Source organism: Myodes glareolus, chromosome 14 (assembly GCF_982192425.1).
Source record: "Myodes glareolus chromosome 14, mMyoGla1.1, whole genome shotgun sequence".
NCBI lineage: Eukaryota > Metazoa > Chordata > Mammalia > Rodentia > Cricetidae > Myodes > Myodes glareolus.
The window spans coordinates 10,792,137-10,811,288 of record NC_142039.1 but is presented as its reverse complement, the minus strand read 5'-3'; the positions used below and the strand labels follow the sequence as shown (position 1 = coordinate 10,811,288).

The 19,152-nt window shown below is 39.7% G+C and overlaps 1 protein-coding gene across 1 annotated transcript in view; it reads left to right on the top strand.

Annotated features, from left to right (window-relative positions):
* Positions 1-19,152, top strand: part of Plxdc2 (plexin domain containing 2) — a 392,448-nt gene that overhangs the window by 263,707 nt on the left and 109,589 nt on the right. Inside the window, exon 5 of the mRNA XM_048461163.3 lies at positions 6,711-6,833. Within this exon, the coding sequence (XP_048317120.2) occupies positions 6,711-6,833 (123 nt within the window). The remainder of the gene's footprint in view (positions 1-6,710; positions 6,834-19,152) is intronic.

Genomic DNA, 19,152 nt, shown 5'->3' with positions numbered 1-19,152 from the left:
GCCCTCTCCTATTTAACAGATATCAAGGAAACAAAGCACAGGGAGTGGGGTAAATCATTTAGTCACACCTCAAAGAAATAGTTTGAGATTTCCATGAAACAGATTCTCTAATTGAGTGCAATGCGTCCTATCACCAAATTAAGTCTTATTTGATGAAGTGCTATAAAAGAATAAAACTTGTTTTGGAAATTATCCAGTTAAAATGCAGAAGATCTGGAGCTGAATGAAAACAGGGGAGGCTGAGGTGACTCCACTTCTGCTCTAATCTCAGATGCCGGAATTCACAGATCTTTCCTCCTCTAACTGCTTATTTTGGCATAAAATCCTCTGAAGGCGAGTATGTCGTCTGTCAACTCCCATTTAGTGGCATTTTAAACTTGCTGTGTGGACTGTCACTATTCCTGCAAGGTAGTCTCTTAAAAACGACTTCAAGAGAAGTAAATATGAATGTCATTTAACTCCCTGACCTCTCCAGGACATGCTATAAGGCTAGATTTACATTATTTCTAAGCAGTCCTAGAGCCCATAGGATTTGGAATCATAAGACCTGTAATGGTCATGGGGGTTTTGGTAAAAAACATAGCTTTATTAAGTTTTGAATTTAATGAATGAAAATAATATCATCACCATTCCCTTCTCAGGTATTGAAGAGATGAAGTGACTATTTAACATAGTGAATTATCAATAGCTTGTGTAGATAATGATTGGTTGTTTATGCAATCTAATTATGGTTAATAAGTATGGTTATGATACATTTAATAACTTTTGTTAATCAATAAAAAAATAAAGGACTAGATTGATTATTCAGTAATTAAGAGCACTGGCTGATTGATCTTCCAGAGGAACCAAGTTCATTTCTGAGCACCCACATGAAGACTCACAATCCCTTGTAACCTTTGTGCCAGTGGATCTGACACCCTCTTCTGGCCTTTGTAGGTACTGCATACATATGGTGTGTACACACATGTACAGACAACACATACATGTCTTTTAAAATATAAAAAATACATAATTGAATAGTACTTGTTCATAAAAGACTTAATGTGACTGATAAGATTCACCTAATCAGTTGATGTTTACATATTTGAAATCACATCATCCACACAGCTAGAAGCCTGTGCTTCTAGTGCAACATGTGCAGGAGGAGAGCATGATTCAAGCTGAGAACCTGGCATGGTAGTGGTTAAGGCCAAAGGGAAGGACAAGACAATAGCTCTTCTTTGTTACTCAAAGAGAAAACCGTGTTTGCTTTTCTTATTTTTTTTAATGAACTTATTTTTCTGAGTCCTAAGTCAGTAATTCTTATATAAACCTTACAAGCACATAAATGACAGTCATTTATGCTCAAATCATATGATAGATAAAAAAATCTAATACAACAAGCCTACCAAACTGAATCAAGGATTTTGAAAAAAAAAGCAAACCCTTTAACCCCAGCACGTGGGAGGCAGAGACAGGCTGAACTCTGAGAGTTTGAGACCAGCTTGTTCTACAGAGCAAGTTCCGGGAAGGCTCCAATGTTATAAAGAAAACCTGCCTCAAAAAAAAAAATAAAAATAAAAAGTCCGGTACTCCAATGTGGGTCTCCGTCTGTATCGCCATCCATCGTTGGATGAAGGTTCCCTCTGGTCTTGCCTTCTTTGCTCACATTCTCTTTCCTTCTGCTTCTCGTTTGGACCTAAGGAGTTAAGTCCAGTGTTCCGATTTGAGTCTCTGTCTCTATCTCCATCCATCGCCAGATGAAGGTTCTGGGACTCTTGTCTATTTCCAATCTCCAGGCGGACAGCTACATGATTTTCATCAGGTTCACCTTCTTATTTAGCTTCTCTCGGATCACGAATAATAGGCTCAAAGACCTTTAATTATGGTTAGAATCCACATATGAGTGAATACATACCATATTCCTCTTTTTGGGTCTGGCTTACCTCACTCAGTAAAGCGTTTTCTATTTCCATCCATTTGCATGCAAAATTCAAGATGTCATTGTTTTTTACCGCTGAGTAAAACTCTAATGTGTATATGTTCCACACCTTTTTTAACCATTCTTCTATTGAGGGGCACCTAGGCTGTTTCCAGGTTCTGGCTATTACAAATAGTGCTGCTATGAACATAGTTGAACAAATGCTTTTGTAGTATGTTAGGGTATCTCTTGGGCATATTCCCAAGAGTGGAATTGCTGGGTCCTGAGGGAGGTTGACTCCCAGTTTCCTGAGAAACCGCCACACTGATTTCCACAGTGGCTGCACAAGTTTGCATTCCCACCAACAATGGATGAGTGTTCCCCTCATTCCACATCCTCTCCAGCATAGGCTATCATTGGTGTTTTTGAGTTTGGCTATTCTGACAGGTGTAATATGATATCTCAAAGTTGTTTTGATTTGCATTTCCCTGATCGCTAAGAAGGTTGAGCATGACCTTAAGTGCCTTTTGGCCATTCGAAGTTCATCTGTTGTGAATTCTCTGTTCAGATCAGTACCCCATTTTTTAATTGGGTTAATTAGAGTTTTAGTGTCTAGTTCCTTGAGTTCTTTGTATATTTTGGAGATCAGACCTTTGTCTGATGAGGGGTTTGTGAAGATCTTCTCCCAGTCAGAAGGTAGTCTTTTTGTCTTACTGACATTGTCCTTTGCTTTGCAGAAGCTTCTCAGTTTCAGTAGGTCCCATTTACTCATTGTTTCTCTTATTGTCTGCGCTCCTGGGGTTCTGCTTAGGAAGTGGTCTCCTGTGCCTATATCTTGTAGACTACTTCCCACTTTCTCTTCTATCAGGTTCAAAGTGGTCAGATTAATGTTGATGTCTTTAATCCATTTGGACCTGAGTTTTGTGCATGGTGATAGATATGGATCTATTTTCATTCTTCTACAGGTTGACATCCAGTTATGCCAGCATCATTTGTTAAAGATGCTTTCCTTCTTCCAATGTATACCTTTAGCTCCCTTGTCAAATATCAGGTGTTCATACGTTTGTGGGGTAATACCTGGTCAAGGTCCAAATGAGGAGCAGAAGGATGAAGAAAATGAAAAAGGAAATAAGGACTGCGAGGGATGCGATCACCCACTGCTACAAGGGGACGGATCTAATGAGAGTTTGCCAAGGCCAGTTGGACTGGGACTGAACGAGGACGCGATCCAACCAGATTCTCTGAATGTGGCCGGATTCTCTGAATGTGGCTGGCCCGGAGTCTTTCTGAAAAGCCATTGACAATGACACTGGGACTTGTTTCCTCTGCATATACTGGATTTTGCAGATCCAGTCTGTCTGGACACTCACCTTCCTGGACCTGGAGGGAGGGGGGAGGAACTTGAACTTCCCACAGGGCAGGAAACCCTGACTGCTCTTAGGGATGGAGAGGGAGGAGGAGAGGGAGTGGGGGGAGTGGGAGAGTGTTGGGAGGAGGGGCGGAAATGGAAACTTTTATAATTTAATAAAATTACTTTCAAAAAAAAGTCAAAAAGAAAAAAAGAAAGGAAAAGCATAAGCATAAAATGTGTAAAATTAAAAATATGTTTGTATTTGGTTTCTTTGGCATCAAGTTAGAAAGGCAAAGGTTTAAAACTGTGGACTACATAGCTATGAGTATTTGCAAAGGACAAGCTGTGTTAGCTCACATAGGAAGTCCCTACCCAACACCAAGTTACTCTACCCTGAATTCAGGAAGTTTTCCTTTTCTCCATTCCATAGCACAGCTGAAATATTACTTTTAAGATCTATAAGCTAAAGAACTAAGTAGTAGAGACTTTTGCTAAAAACGAGCATTTTGATCATTTAAAACAACTGGAATTACTAACAGATATGAGTTTCTAGTATAGTCAAGGAAAGTTCTAAAGTATTCCCTGGATCAGGAAGTCTGCCAGAGTATTGCATTCCCTCTCTTCTTCTGTGGAGCTGATCTTAATGGTGATTGTAGTGGTGATAGTGGCCTATTCATTGGGGGAGCAACAGTCAAGTGCCACCCCAAACTGAAATTATTATAAACTTCATAACTGTTATCTAATTGATGGATTTATTTACTTTTGTGTGTGCGTACATGTGCGTGTGTGCAAGCATGTGTACATGTCATGTTATTGGTAGGTTGGTAGGGAACAACTGTCTGGAGTAGGAGTAGGTTGTTTTTTTTTGTTTGTTTTTTTTGTTTTTGTTTTTTTGTTTTTTTGCCTTGGTTCCGAGTGAATGAATTCAGGCCGGTTCTCTTGAGAATAAGCACCTTTGCTCACTGAGTCATCTTGCCTTCTGATTCATTTCAGTGTTGCAATAATTGTAGAAAAGGGAATTGCAACTCTGCTTCTTACAGTAAACAAATTCTTCTGAGTGTTTACTTCATTCTTTGGGAATTATTTGAAACTTCTTTAAAATATGTGAACTTGTAAGTTCTGAGGAAAATATTGGCCAGAGAAAGTATAGTTATAAAAAGAAAATATGTTCTTGCCAAATTTCTGTGGAAATATGTAGGGACACGTGCTTACATTGTCCCTGTCTCAAATATGAATAAAAATAGTTACATAGATAGAGACTAAAAGGGTTGATCTGGAATATGATGAGAGTTCAAGAGCAGTTACTAGAGACAGATATGGAGAGGGTAAAGAGAGGAGGGCTCATTCAATGTCACAGTTATGTAGAAACAAACCCTCGAGGCCTTTACTGGCAGAGTGGTCGCCAACAATAATGAGGTACATAAATATTAAGAAGAGTGTCAGGTGTACTACAAACAAAAAGCAAAATGGGAAGGTAATAAATAACACAGTACCTTTTCATTGATTACTATAATTCATACATGGATTAAAACATTACTGTGCACTTCATACCAATGCTACCTGTCAGTAATACCGATGCTACCTGTCAGTCAAAACAGCAGTGATGTAAAAGTTAATGAAGTATCTGAAATCACGAGTGTCATTGATCTCTAACTGCGTGTCTAGGAATTCCTTCTGCTCTGGCACAGAGTGCATGTGGAAAATGGCTTCTGTAGTGATCTAGGATCCTCTCCCTTTACCCTTCTCTCAGTTAAGTGGTCTCATCCATCCCCACACAGAGACTATGGAGTCAGGAAGCACACCTAGGGCTCACGCTTTCTGAAAGGACTCTTTCATGGTCTAATTAAAACATTTGCTTTCAAGGTCTCATCTGTAGACATTTTTGTGTCTGTTCTAAAGGTAAAATTATAAATGAATCATGATGAAAGCAAGAAAAAAATTAATTACAGGGTCTGAAAAATGGCTGCTCTTTGTGTTTGTAATTATGAGTAAGTACATCTGAGGGAATGATGGAATTCTAGAGAGAAATATGATAAAGAGATCCTATCAGTACACTTTCTTCTAATAGAAAGCAGTCGTTTATCATGTTAACAGTAAAATCTTCCTAAATAGACTAATAACTACAGATTTAATTTAATTTAATAGTGACTTACATAGAAATCACAATTTATAATTTGAAACCATGTAATCCTCAATATCCTAAGGAAATCTTTATTCGGGTCATAACTGAGGTAAAATATTTGGCACTTGAGGCTTATATATTATAGGTTTTTTTCCAAGGAATCTTGCGTCTTTAATCTTGTAAAAAATGATCCATAGTAATTTCGGTTCTCTAGTGATGTCATCATTATGTGAACATTCCAATTGCATCATTTGCTTTGAATTTTATTTTATAATATTGTATGCAGGTTTGTTTTCATGTTTATTCTTGATTGTTTCTTTTTTGATTAATTTGAAAATTGTCTAGTGTTTCCTGAACTGACTCTTCCCTCAGGTGGAGTCAGTAGGAGACCGAAAGCTAGTGTGAGATTGGCAATTTGTCATGGATCTTTCACAAAATAGATAAAGCCAGAGTGGATAATCTCAGTGTGAATAAACTGTAAACACCTTAGGGGTGTAAAACAAGAACTACTGAAATTTAGTTCAAAGCTCAAGGCCCCCACAGTAAATGCCTCTCAGTAAGCACCTCCTGAGATAGGTTAATGCCAAGAACTCACAAAGAAGGGGCACTTGTAGTTTCTCAGAATTTCTCCATCTTATCTACAAATATGTAGATTGCCTCTTCATAATATGACCGAGAATTAGAAAGGCTTTGGCAAACTAAAATTTGGACAATATATCATGGAGTTACTTGGCTCCCTTTCAACTTGTTTTAAGAAAACAAAACAAAACAAAAGATAAACATATTCACATTCACTTAGAATATGGGTTTTGTTGTTGTTGTTTTTGCAGGCACAGCATTTTAGGAAAACTCAAGACTGAGGATGTAGCTCTGTTCTAAAGTGTTTACTTAAGTTCGTGTGTGAGGTCCTGGGTTTGGTCTGCATCACTGCCAACAGCCCAAAATCAAAACCCGCAAATAAATGTAAGGAATACAACTCACCTGTAAAAGATTTGCGGTTTAGGCTAGTGTTAAGAATGCAGAAGATAAAAATGGAAGGTTTGATTTTCTTTAGTACTGTGTTGAACTTCTTTAGTTTAACATTAGCTCTGAGGTAAGAGTCACTCTGCACTATTAAAAGTGTACCTATTACGAATTACTAACAAGCGGTTCTACTGGATGCTGACAAATTATATGAGCATTTTTACTCTATCCAGAACAAAATATATTGTTAATCAGACATTAAGATGTTAAGTATTTTTCCTGTTTTAATGTCCCTACAATCGAATCATAGCTGTTTTTGTTATAATTTTATCTGGCAATCTTTCTTTAAAAATTTCCTGTTCTTCTCATTATAGGTTTCATATACACTGGAGAAGTTGTACACCGAATGCTAACAGCCACACAGTATATAGCACCTTTAATGGCAAATTTTGATCCTAGTGTATCCAGAAACTCAACCGTCAGATACTTTGATAATGGTATGTATTGATTGTCTAATTTATGTTGAAATATATATATATATGTTTATGTGTGTGTATCTGTGTGTATGTATGTGTATATATATGTATGTATATGTATGTATACATACAAGCATCAGATTCTTAATAACATTATTTTTGGCACTTTCTGGTACACCTGAAGTGTAAGTACACCACCTTTGCTTGGTGCTGCCTTGCTGTGGTACATGTTAAACTGTCAGAAGTGATGTAAATGCATGGCAAGAGAGCTGTTCCCTCACTCACTAACACACTCATTTTACTCATTCAGAAAATGTTTACTTGCATCTGTGCACAGTAGATTCTATGAGTGACTATAGAAGAGGTTCCCATAAAACAAACATGTATTTGACACTATTTGCAATAAATCCTTTTTATTAAAAATATCTAAAGAAGTGTAAGTGTAAAACTGATGAGCCTTAAGTAGAGGAAAGTCGTATACTCTTCGTTTGAAATTCAGTTTCTACAATATAATTTCTGCAACTTGTTTTTTTAATAATTTATTTATTATGTATACAATATTCTGTCTGCATGTATGCCTGCAGGCCAGGGGAGGTCATCAGACCTCATTACAGATGGTTATGAGCCACCATGTGGTTGCTGGGAATTGAACTCAGGACCTTTGGAAGAGCAGGCAATGCTCTTAACCGCTGAGCCATCTCTCCAGCCCTAATTTCTGCAACTTTTGTATCAATATGCTGAACACATCAAAAACTATGTCAGAGGCATTTAATATTTTTTTAAGAAGATAATATATTCTTCACATTGAAGTATGATGTAGGCCATTTTAAGGTGACCAAGCATAATGACAGCAATCTAAAGCCGGTATTTCTTTTGAGAACATATAAAATGTCTCAGTCACTGTTCTATTTTTGTGAGGAGACACCACGACCACAGGAGCTCTTATAAGAGAAAACATTTAATTGGGGCCATGCTTACAATTTCTGAGGCTTAGTCCATTATCATCATGGCATGGAGTGCTATGGCAGGCATAGCAGCCGTGGCAGCCTTGGTACTAGAGAAGTAATTGAGAGCTACATCCTGGTCTGTGGGCAGTGAGAAAGACACTGTGCTAGGCATGGGCTTTTGAAATCTCAAAGTCAATCCCCAGTGACACAGTTCCTTCCACAATGTCACACCTCCTAATCCTTCTAAGCCTTTCAAATAGTGTCACTCAATCGTGACTAGGTTTTCAAACATATGATAGTTTTAGGAAGCCAGTCTTATTCACACTACTACATTCCACTTTTTGGCTCCCATAGATTTATAGCCATATCATATTGGAAAAATGCATTCAATCTGACTTCAGAAGTCCCCATAATCTTTTCGTGGTCTCAAGACTGTTTAAAAGTTCAAAGTCCAAAGTCTCTTCTGGGCCTCAATGTAATCCTCTGTAAACTGAAGATCAAAAAGTAGACCACAGAACTCTAGAGAACAATCGCATTGCATATATGTCACCATTCTAAAAGAGAGAAGGGGAGCAGAGTGAGGAAACACTGCGCTAAAGCAAGTCCCAAACCCGACAAGTCAAACTCCAAATTCTGCTGTCTTGGAATCTCCTCTGCCAATGCCATTCATCTAAAACTCTGAAATTCAGCCTCAGGCAATTTTTTGAGACAAGGACAGAAAGGAACCATATTCTTTGCCAAGTTGTCATAAGAACAGATGGTCTCTCTAGGTCACTTACTAGTAGTCTTCCCCTCTGGATCTTCTTGAAATGGCCCTCACAGTACAAATCATGCGCAGTACTGTGTTCCATGCTCCTAAAAGGATGTTCCATCAAGCCCCACTTTAAGTGTCTAACCACTATTCTAGTCAGAAATCCCAAATTCTTCCATATTTCTCTAACAAAGAGCATAGTTAGGTCTGCCACAGCAATATTTTGCTCCCTGGTATCAACTGCTACCCTTTGTCAGTGTTCTATTGAGAAGAGATACCATGACCACAGAAACTCTTAAAAGATGGAGCATTTAACTGGGGACATGTTTATAGTGTCAGTGACTTAGTCCATTATCATTATGGTGAGAGCATTAGGGCAGGCATGGTGGTAGAGAAGTAGTTGAGAGCTACATCTTGATCTGTAGTCAGGGAGAAAGACATTGTATTTGATAAAGGCATTTGAAACCTCAAAACTCTCTCCCAGTGACACAGTTTTGTTAATAAGGTCATGCCTCTAATCCTTCCAATCCTTTCAAATAGTAGCATTTATTGGTGACTAAGCATTCAAATATATGAGCCTATGTGTGTGTGTGTGTGGTCATTCTTATTCAAAACACCACATAAAGTAATAAGGGAAATCATATAATACATCATTAAATAACATTAAAAGTCAAATAAAAGACTCTAGGTCTTGGAACAATAAATGAATATTTACTTTGATAGCTTATTAAAAAGTGTAACTTTGAAAAACGACATGAAATTATAGGCAAAGAATAGTTTATATCAGAAGAAATACATTTAAAATAGAATTTTGCAGATTATTTAAAATACAAAATACCATTTGTTTGCTCAAATGACAAGCTTTTCCCTTTTGTGAAATAAATTGCTTTTCATATAATGTATCTTAATCATAGTCCTCCCTCCCTCTATCCTCCATATTCATCCCCACTTTGCTTCTGGTCCAGATCCACTCCCTTTGTCTAATTAGAAAAGAAACAGTATTCCTAGGGATAACAATATAATAGATATGATATAATATGCTGCTCACACTTTTCTGTGAATCGCCACACCCGATTCAGGTGCGCGCTTCCCGAATCAAGTCCACGAGAATGGATAAATATCCTAGGGGTTGAACAGACACACACAGAGAGACCAGGCTCATTCACCAAAGGAGTAAATGGCAGCTTTATTAAGCACAAGTAGGGTATATATACTAGGGGGCAGAAGGACGAGAGCCCCCTTCCATCTGGAACAGGGAAAGAGGGTGCCAGGTGCCAGGCGCCCGGCGCCACCAGCCAGAGAGCAGCTGCGGTGGGAACCTTGCTTGCAGGTGGAATTACCATAACAAAAGAGGGCCAAGCTCTCTCTAAACTAATCCCCCAAGCCAGTGTAGCAAGCAGAGAAGCCACGAAGTCAGAGGAAAAACAGCCCTGCATAGCACCTCGAACAAAGGGGAAAAAACCCAGGTACCAACAATAATATAATATAAAGATAATGCAAAACTAACGTATAAAAATATTAAACATCAAACAAACAGAATAAAATGAGACAAAACAGCAGAAGATACAGAAATAGATACAGAGATCTATTTGTTTGCACATTCAGGATATCCTTAAAACACAAATCTTGAAGCCATAATATATGTACGTATAGAATTTTAATATATACATGGAATTTTAAAATAAATAGGTAGATAGATAGATAGATAGATAGATAGATAGATAGATAGATAGATAGATAGTAGATAGATAGATGATAGATAGTAGATAGATAGGTGATAGATAGTAGATAGATAGATAGATAGATAGATAGTAGATAGATAGATAGATGATAGAATATTAAAAAGGAAAAGAACAGCTCTGACACACCAAATTTATCTACTGTTGTCTATTTATTGCTGAGCATGAAACTTACCCTTCAGAGTAGTTTATTTCCCCAGTGAAACTCCATTAGAAAAAAAAACCTAAAATTTCATTTGCAGGTCGTTGTCAATTAGAGATAGAGATAGCTTCTGGGTTAGGTATGGGGGTGCACATCCATTTTTTCACTTCTAGGACCCCTTCTGGTGTAGAATCATGCTGATCCTGTGCATTGTGTTAAGGATAATGGTCCAGGAGCACAGGATTTTTTTTTATTTTGGTTTGTTTTTCTTCCTTCTTTTTTATTTATTTTTTGTGTCTTTTATATCATGTGTCTCCATCCCATTCATTTCCCTGTCCCTTCATATCCTCCCTCTGCCTCTGCAACACCCCACACAAATATAAAATAAAATAAAATTTAAGAGAAAAAAAGAGAAGGAAAATATCAGTCTTGTCTTGGAAGCTGTAGTGTGACACAGTGAATTAGACAATAAACCCTTTATAATACATATATTTACTTGCAAGTATTCATTGTAAAGTGTCATTGGTCTGGTTCGAGGCCTCTGGTTTCTGCTACACTATTGATGTTGGGTCCTCACTGCAACTCCTCTTGGTTATCCTGCTGCTGCTCTGCATTGTGGAGGTCATGCAAATTTGGGTTTGCAGGTTCAGTCCTTTCATGTGCTGCAGCAGATCACAGATGAGTTGTTGTTGTTGGTCAACACACAACCCAGGTTCTGGGCCTGGGTAGTAAGTCAGCCTGCTAACTCTTCCTTGTCCTAACCACCAAGGTGTATTCCCTGGATAGTTTACCCCTTATCGTGACAAGCAAGGGATAGGGCCAGTTCTCCTGCTTTCATGTTATCAGGATCAGATCTCCCACGCCTACACCTTCAGGGCCAGCTCTACTATGTTGTCCAGGCATGGTGTTGGGGACATTCTCCCAGGTGATACAGCTGATGAGGGACAGGGTTACCTCAGCTCTCCCAGTCTCATGACTTCAGGGCCAGCTCTCACCTGCCTCAGGTGTTGATAGGTGCGGGTGGAGCATTTCTACCCCACCAAGGCCTCCACATGGTAGATGGGCAATAGGGACAACTCTTCCATGCTCACAACCCTGGACCTGGCTCATCCACACCTCCACTCATGGCGTTGGCTCTATTGTGCTACCCACCCAAGGTGCAGGACCTGCTCTTCCAAGTGTTTCAGCTAGCGGGAGGGGCAGGGGAGACAAGGGCAGCTCTTCCACCCTTATGCTCTCAGAGAAAGCTCTCCCCAGCCCATGTCACCACATGACAGACGAGTAATGGGGACAGCTCTCCCATCCTCACAACTTCGGGCCTGGTTCCCCCACACCTCTGCCCTTAAGATTGGCTCTCTTGTGCTGCCCTCTCAAGGTGAAGGGCCTGCTTTCTGAAGTGTTGCACCTGGTAGCTGGTAGGAGAAGCTCTTTGCCCTTATGACCTCAGGGTAGCTCTCCTACCTGCCTCAGGGATTGATGTGCAGGGGCACCTCTCCCTCCCATGACACCATATGACAGGTGAGTAATGGAGACAGCTCTCCCATCCTCACAACTTTGTTGCTGACTTACACACACCTCTGCCGATGGGGTTGGAAGAACACAGGATGTTAAAAACCAGGTTTTTATGTTACCAGCATAAAAATGTCATAAAGTATATTGAGTACTCTATCCTCCCATATGCTCTCATGTTGTCTATTACTTTCTTACAATTATTGTTATTAATTAATATAAACTGCTCCAAGTGGCTTCTAAGTTTTTGACAAAGGTAGTAACTATGATCTGAGAAATCTATCTTCAGTACCTAGCATAGAAACATAGAACATAATGTGTCACAATAAATATTCAGTGAGTGAATAAACGAAAAACATAAGTAACTAAGATGAACTTCTATTCCTAAAAATTTTGGAATCATTACCACTCAAGAATAAAGTATTGTCTCTCAGTGATGTAGCTTCTGTATGATGGCCAAGGAGATATATAATTCCCAAGATATAGTGAAAGCTGCTACTGCTATGTAATTTATTAGCAAATGAAGCAGCTTAAAATGCTGTACAAGTTTTTTATGTCATAGAAACTTGCTGAAGTAGCTTCTGAATTGATAACTGACATCCTACTGCAGGATGGGATAAACCTCCCTGTGGAGACAGTTGCAGGCCACACAGATTCTTCTTAAGTTAAATTGTTAGGATTAAAGCAACCACTTTAGAAGCAAGCCGAAGCTTCTAAATGTTACAGCTATCCAGATAGCTGCTGTGTGAGGCATGATAGTAATGTGCAAAAGGGGATCTCTAAAAATAGTATCATCTATTAGAAAAATAATTTGATGGTTCATAAAGAGCAAATCAGATAGTAGAGTTCCTAACAGTGTTGAGAAACCTGATCAAGCATAGAATCAGAAGTTGACAGTGCCCTTTGATCAGTAGCATTATTTTACTCTAGTTATGCTTATATTTTTAATATCAAATGCTTCCATTAATGATCGGTTAATTCAAGTATGTTTCAGGAAACTGAATTCCAATACTATCTGGGCTGCTACAGCAACTCCTGTGGATGGCTGTGCATGTGTAACTATCCTCAGAGAGTCAGGTCAGGTAGGTCAGTACAGGAGGTAGACCGCTCAGCTCTCTGAACTATAGACTGGATTTTTAACTGGTGAGTTTGCTTTACGCCTGTACCACCATTGTTCAGTGCAGTGAGCAGAAGGCAAATCACTCTAAAAGGCACCCACACTCACCTGCCTACCATTTAGTGTACAGCCTCCGCGTACAACAAAATCTGAACGTTAAAACCTTGGTTCTACAAGCAAGCAAAATAATAGAAATATTCGGAAAAATTTGAAACTCAGCGAAAGCATATACTAAAAATTATTTCCATTTGTATTATCGAGAAACATGAAATAGCAAATGTGGGACCACTGTGCCACTCCAAAACGTAAGGCTTTTGGCATGCAGTGCTAGTTTTCACCCATTGATAACAGATTTTTAGAAATATCTTCACCAAAATTTGCACTCAAGTATCAACTTATGTTAACCTCTCATTTATACAAAGAATGGGAAGCTATTGTATTTTCTGGTATCAAATGAAAAATTCCCTTGAAAGAAATAAGTATCCTGTCCATGGGAGCAAAAACAGCTATAGGCAGGTGAGTTGTCTCTGCTAGAGAGACTTGGAGACGGTTAGCGGTCTGTCTTTGCCTGTACCACAGACGATTGCAGGACATACACATTTAAAACCCTTGTGAGGTAGACATAGGAGCAGGATCAAAAGACTCTTGTACATATAAAATTACAAAAAAAAAACAATTTTTAACTAGCAGTGTGTTTTCATATTTTCCGGTTTTATGACTCCACCCATTTCCTATGGCTAAACGTTCCAGGCTTAAGTTCAACAATATTTTGGTGTTATTTCTATTATATCTCAAAAGAAATGTATTTTAATATCCTTTGAGATATCCTGAGTAAATTGGGAGCATGGGGACCTTGGGAGAAGGTTGAAGGGGAGGGGAGAGGCAAGGAGGAGAGCAAAGAAAAATTTAGAGCTCAATAAAAATCAATAAAAAAGGAAACTTTATAATTAGTTAAACAAATATTTAAAGTAACAGGACAATTTAAAAATTCCAGCTAGCTCTGTAATTATTACTAATACCCAAAGCAGTTACTGAGTATTAATTCTACCCCACAATAATAAATTTTAAACTATCAAATAACAAATAAATTTTGTCAATATGTATATTTTACTCATTTAGTTTTGTTTCATTTTAACACAACTTCTTTTGACTCCAGAATTTTACATGAAATTGGCTTTCCTTGGTCTTCAGAGCAAAGGCCAGTCCTTCAGTGGGCATCCAACTTCTAGAGTAACAGGCCAAAAGCTCCTCAAGGCAATGAAAGGTAGCAAGGTGTGATGGTTTGAAAGAAAATGCCCCCCAAAAAGGGTGGCACTTTTGGGAGGTATAGCGTTGTTGGAGCAAATTTTCCCATGTTGAAGGAAGTGTGTCACTGTGGAATGGGCTCTGAGGCCTCATGTTCATGCCCAGTGAGACAATTGCCTGTAAGTCAAGGTGTAGGACACTCAGGTGTCTCACCAGTACCATGTCTGCCTGCATGTCACCATGTCACACCATGATGGTAATAGACTAAACCTCTGAAAGTGTAAGCCACCCCAGTTAAATATTCTTCCTTTTTAAGTGTTGGTCATGATGTCTCTTCATAGCAATAGAAACCCTAAGAAGAAGTTGGTACCAAGGACTATAGGGTGTTAGTGTGATAGGCCTGACCATGCTTTTGTTTGAGGGAATATGGACCATAGGACTGTGGCTTAGAAAAGCAGTTGAACTCTTTAAATTCATGCTGCTTAATGGGCCATACTAGTGGGAGCATGGAAGACAGTGATGCTGAGTGTGGTTTAAACTGTGGGTGTTGGCTCAAGAGGTTTCAGAGGGGAAGAATATTAATATGTGGCCAAAGATTGTTCTTGTGGTATCTTGAAGAATGTGGCTGCTTTTTGCTCTTATCTTTCTGAGACTGAAGTGAAGAGTTTTGGATTAATTCCATTGGCAGAAGAAATCTTAAAACAGTCTAGTGTAGATTCTGTCATGTGGTTATTAGTGGTAATTCTAATGAACATTTATAATGAAAAGAAGCAAACTGAGCAAGGGAAATTACAAAATGTAAAATCTACGGGAACCAGGAAGTGAAATATCACTAACAACTGTGGTAAAGGAGATAAACAGATTAAGAAATGGAATAAAGAGAGTGATGATCTCAGGGCAAGATCTCACCCAGATAAATTTCCAACTTGTAAAAAGGAATTAAAGAAAAGTTTAGAGCAAGGTATACTGGTGTGAGCCTTTAATCCCAGTGCTGGAAAAGAAAAGGCTAGAGGATCTCTGAGTTTGAGGCCATCCTGGTCTAAAACAAGTTGAAGGTCAGCCAAGCTTAGGCAGTGAAAGTTACTGCAAAACCAAAAAGTAGGTGAAGATGTAATTAAACAAGGGGTACATGTTTCAGCCTCAGCAAGCAGTAGAACTTGGCAGCTTTAGCCATGAGATTCTGGCTTTAGAATTAAGGACAGAAAACAGGGACTCTACAATTTGCCTCTGCTAATAAGGAAAGACGTTGCAACCAGGTATGTGTCAGAGTTGTCCCTGAATGGAGGCCTAGAAATGCCACTGTGTGAAGCTCTGAAATTGAAACCTGGATTGCCTTGGAGGCCCCAAGGTATTGGGATTTCCCATGCAGGTATTCTGAGCCATGGAATACCTGCATGGGAAAGCTGGTCACAGGGAGTGCAACCAGTACAATCGTAAGAACTATGTTGCAGTCAACAAGATGAAAGGAGCTGGAGATCTGAAGAGTGTTTCCACATCAGACATGGTGATGCAGAGTTTGGAGTTTGCCCAGCTGGTTTCTGGTTTTGTTTTACTATTTCCTCACTAAGTTTCTTTCCCAATGTTTTGGAAGGGTAGTACATATCCTGTGCCATCTTATTTTGGAAGTATGTAATTGTAATCTGCTTTTTTATTTTGATTTTATAGGGGTTACAGTTTAGAGATTGCATGAATCTTAGAAGAAGCTTTGAACGTAAGACTTGTAAATAAGTTTGAGACTGTTATATGAGACTATTAGGACTTCTGAAGTTGCCTGAGTTGCATGTGGTTTGCATTATGATACAGCTACAAGGCTTTGGGGGTGGGATGTGGTGGTTTGAAGGGAAGTGGTACCCAAAGCACTATTTTGTCACCCATCTCTGTTCCCAGACAATTGGTCTACAGATCTCTGAGTTTGTGGTTTCTAGGACATACAATTTTGTTTAGGGACTTATTTTCTTGTAATTAATTTCTCTAAAACAGACTTTAATTCAAGTATCACTTCTTTCATCATTCCCAGAGACAAGTGTTGTATGTGTGGCTCCTCTGCCACCTTGTTCCCGTTCCTCCTCATTATTCTATTCCAGTGTATTTAGGCAGCCTTCCTTATCAAGTCTAAGTCTCCTGACTATATGACTGTCTTTACCACATCTCTGCCCTTGCATCCATGCCTGTAGGCCCTGCTAGACATATTAGGGGCTGTGTGGACTACAAGGCTGTGGGATTAGGTGGGAGGAATGAGAGAAGCATTGTCCAGGCAGTTAAAACCCTAGAAGCCTGCTGAGTAGACAGTGGAGGCTTAGCAGGACACCCAGAGTAATAAGGTTGTCTGACATAGGGGGTTGGGATAGTTGCAGAGACACAGAGTTATGGTCCTGAGTCCTTAAAGGCTTCAGCATCCCCTGGGGATGTGCTAGATGTACAAACAGTTACTTACCAAGCAACCCAAGCCTGCAATCCTGCCTATTGGGGAGACTGAGATAGTAACCTACCCGGAATACAGAGTGAGTTCAAGGCTATCCTAAATAACATAATGAAACCTTATCCACAAATAAGAAGTAAAAGTGACCTAGCTCAGCGTAGTGGTTGCATAACCTTGTGCAATGGCCTAAGCTTAATCCCCAGTATTGTGAAACAATCAGCCTCAGTCCAAACCATGAATCAGAAACCATAGACAAGTGTCCCAGCTGGGCCCAATACAGGGACATCTCCAGGTGATTCCAATGCACAGCAAACTTTAAAAACAGCAAAAAAACATACAAATTGTTTAAATCACTGACAGAGGGATAACCTGGCTCTAAATGGAAAGCTGGCCAGTGCAAATGAAAGCATGGGGCGGCTGTAGAACCAGACTCATGGGGTTAGAATACTGCTCTGGAGTTGAATGGCCAAGTGTTCTGAGACTCATGAAACCAGTCCTATGGGTTTCCATCCTCCCATGAGGATTTGCCTGGATCTCAAAACTTTCATATGCCTCAGAATCTCTAGCGTGATTTTGGAAAAAAGATAAAGTTTCAACTTCTCACTTCAGAGAACTCTGTAGACTGGATATCAGGGTCATGCTGATCTGAGCGGTTTGTGCAGTCCCATGGGACTATGGTGTCATTCAAGTCAGAGCTGATGCCCAGAGCCATGTCTTGGTCCATGGTACTACAAGCGGCCACAGTCTGAATTGATGTCTGTGGTTCCTGTTGCCACTGAGGACTGTGCAGATGCCCAGGGCCTGGTCAGCCACTTGAGGCCATTTTAGTATCCTAGGGCCATGCTATCACCGAGACTATTCTTATCTGGGTAGCCTGTGCTGCCACAGAAGTGGGGCATGGTGAGGTCTGATCCCAAGCACTGCTGAGGGCCATTTCTGGGTCCATGGTCCTGCTGCGACTGAGATCTGTGTTGATGTCCATGACACATGTTACCACAGAGGGTCACAGGAACCATGTGTGTTGAAATCCGAGGGCTGCACTGAGCCAACCGTACCCCTCACTGGCCCTGGATCTTTCTGGACACTGTACCAAGAGAGCTGGTTCCATCCCTCATGGGAGAGCTGCCCATCTCATTGCAAAATGGCTCCACTTCTCATCACAGGCATGGGAGACTGACTTTGATCCTGATGGCACAGACCTAGGAGAGCTTGTTGTATTCATCCCTGAGGGGGGTAGTCCGAGTGCCCAGGACCTACCAGCTTAGCTACCATCCGGACCCACATCCTGGTCCTTGGGTTGGTTAACCCTAACATCTACCCCATCTATGACCTGCTGAGAATGTGAAAGTTCTGGTCTTGCAGAAAAGCAGCCTCTGGGACCACAGCACAATATTCAAGAAAAGTTTTGGTGAGGGTCCAGTAATATTGGAGTGACAGAGTGCTTGAACCAGACCAGTAACTCATTGCAAAGGACATTTTGTGGGTAGGGTTAATTGGACAAAAGTGTACCCTGTGTGACACACCATAACTCCCAATGCCAATAAGATAAATGAACAGGTGTTGGAAAGATGGAGGAGTGAGATGGCTTTTTGTTTTTAATTAACCTGGGATTGGGGGATGTTGCAGGGTGAGGGATTGGGAGGTGAGTTGGATTGGGGTGCAAGATGGGGAATTACCAAAGAATCAATAAATGATTATGTTATTTAAAAAAACTATCTATATTTAAAATTAAACCTGAATTGGTGATGATATGGGTAGGTCAAGCATCACTCTGACAGTGTTTAAGTAAAGGGTTTCTATAATGCCATGCATGCTTTGAATACTGGGTGGGAGTGTGTGTGTGTGTGTGTGTGTGTGTGTGTGTGTGTGTGTGTGTGTGCTATAAACATATTATATGTAACATGTCTAACCAAAATTAAAAACCAAGATTTAGAGCTAAGTGAAGGTCATAGCTGTAAATTGTCTTCTTAAAGAAAGCTAAATGTCAATGAAACCAAAGCATGAGTTCTCATTGGTGGCACTCTTAAGTTCACATTTTGCCTCAATAGTTTTATATAAAGACAGGAAGATTAATGCCCGAGAGTAAGATGTACACCAGAGCAGTTTCAGCCCATGTCCTTCAAGGGGGCTTCAGGAATCAGCCCAGGACCCTGGAAATTGCTCTCTAGGCTCCTGAAAGCAAAGCAACAAAGACGGAAGGAAACACAGACGTAGTCCCTATAAGAGAGAAGTCCCATTATCTGTAAAGGTGACCTCTTCAGTAGAAGAGTAAACTTGTGAGTTTCAAAAGCATTGTTATGTTTTTATATGTGTGCTTAGCTTTTCTAAAGTGTTCTTTCTTAGAATTTGTCAAAAGTATTTGAAATTCATTCAATTCACCATGCTGTTTAGAAAGTGCAACATGGAAATCTGAGCAGATAGTATCCATTAACATCAATGAAATTATCTTCCACCATACTGGGCATGAGCCA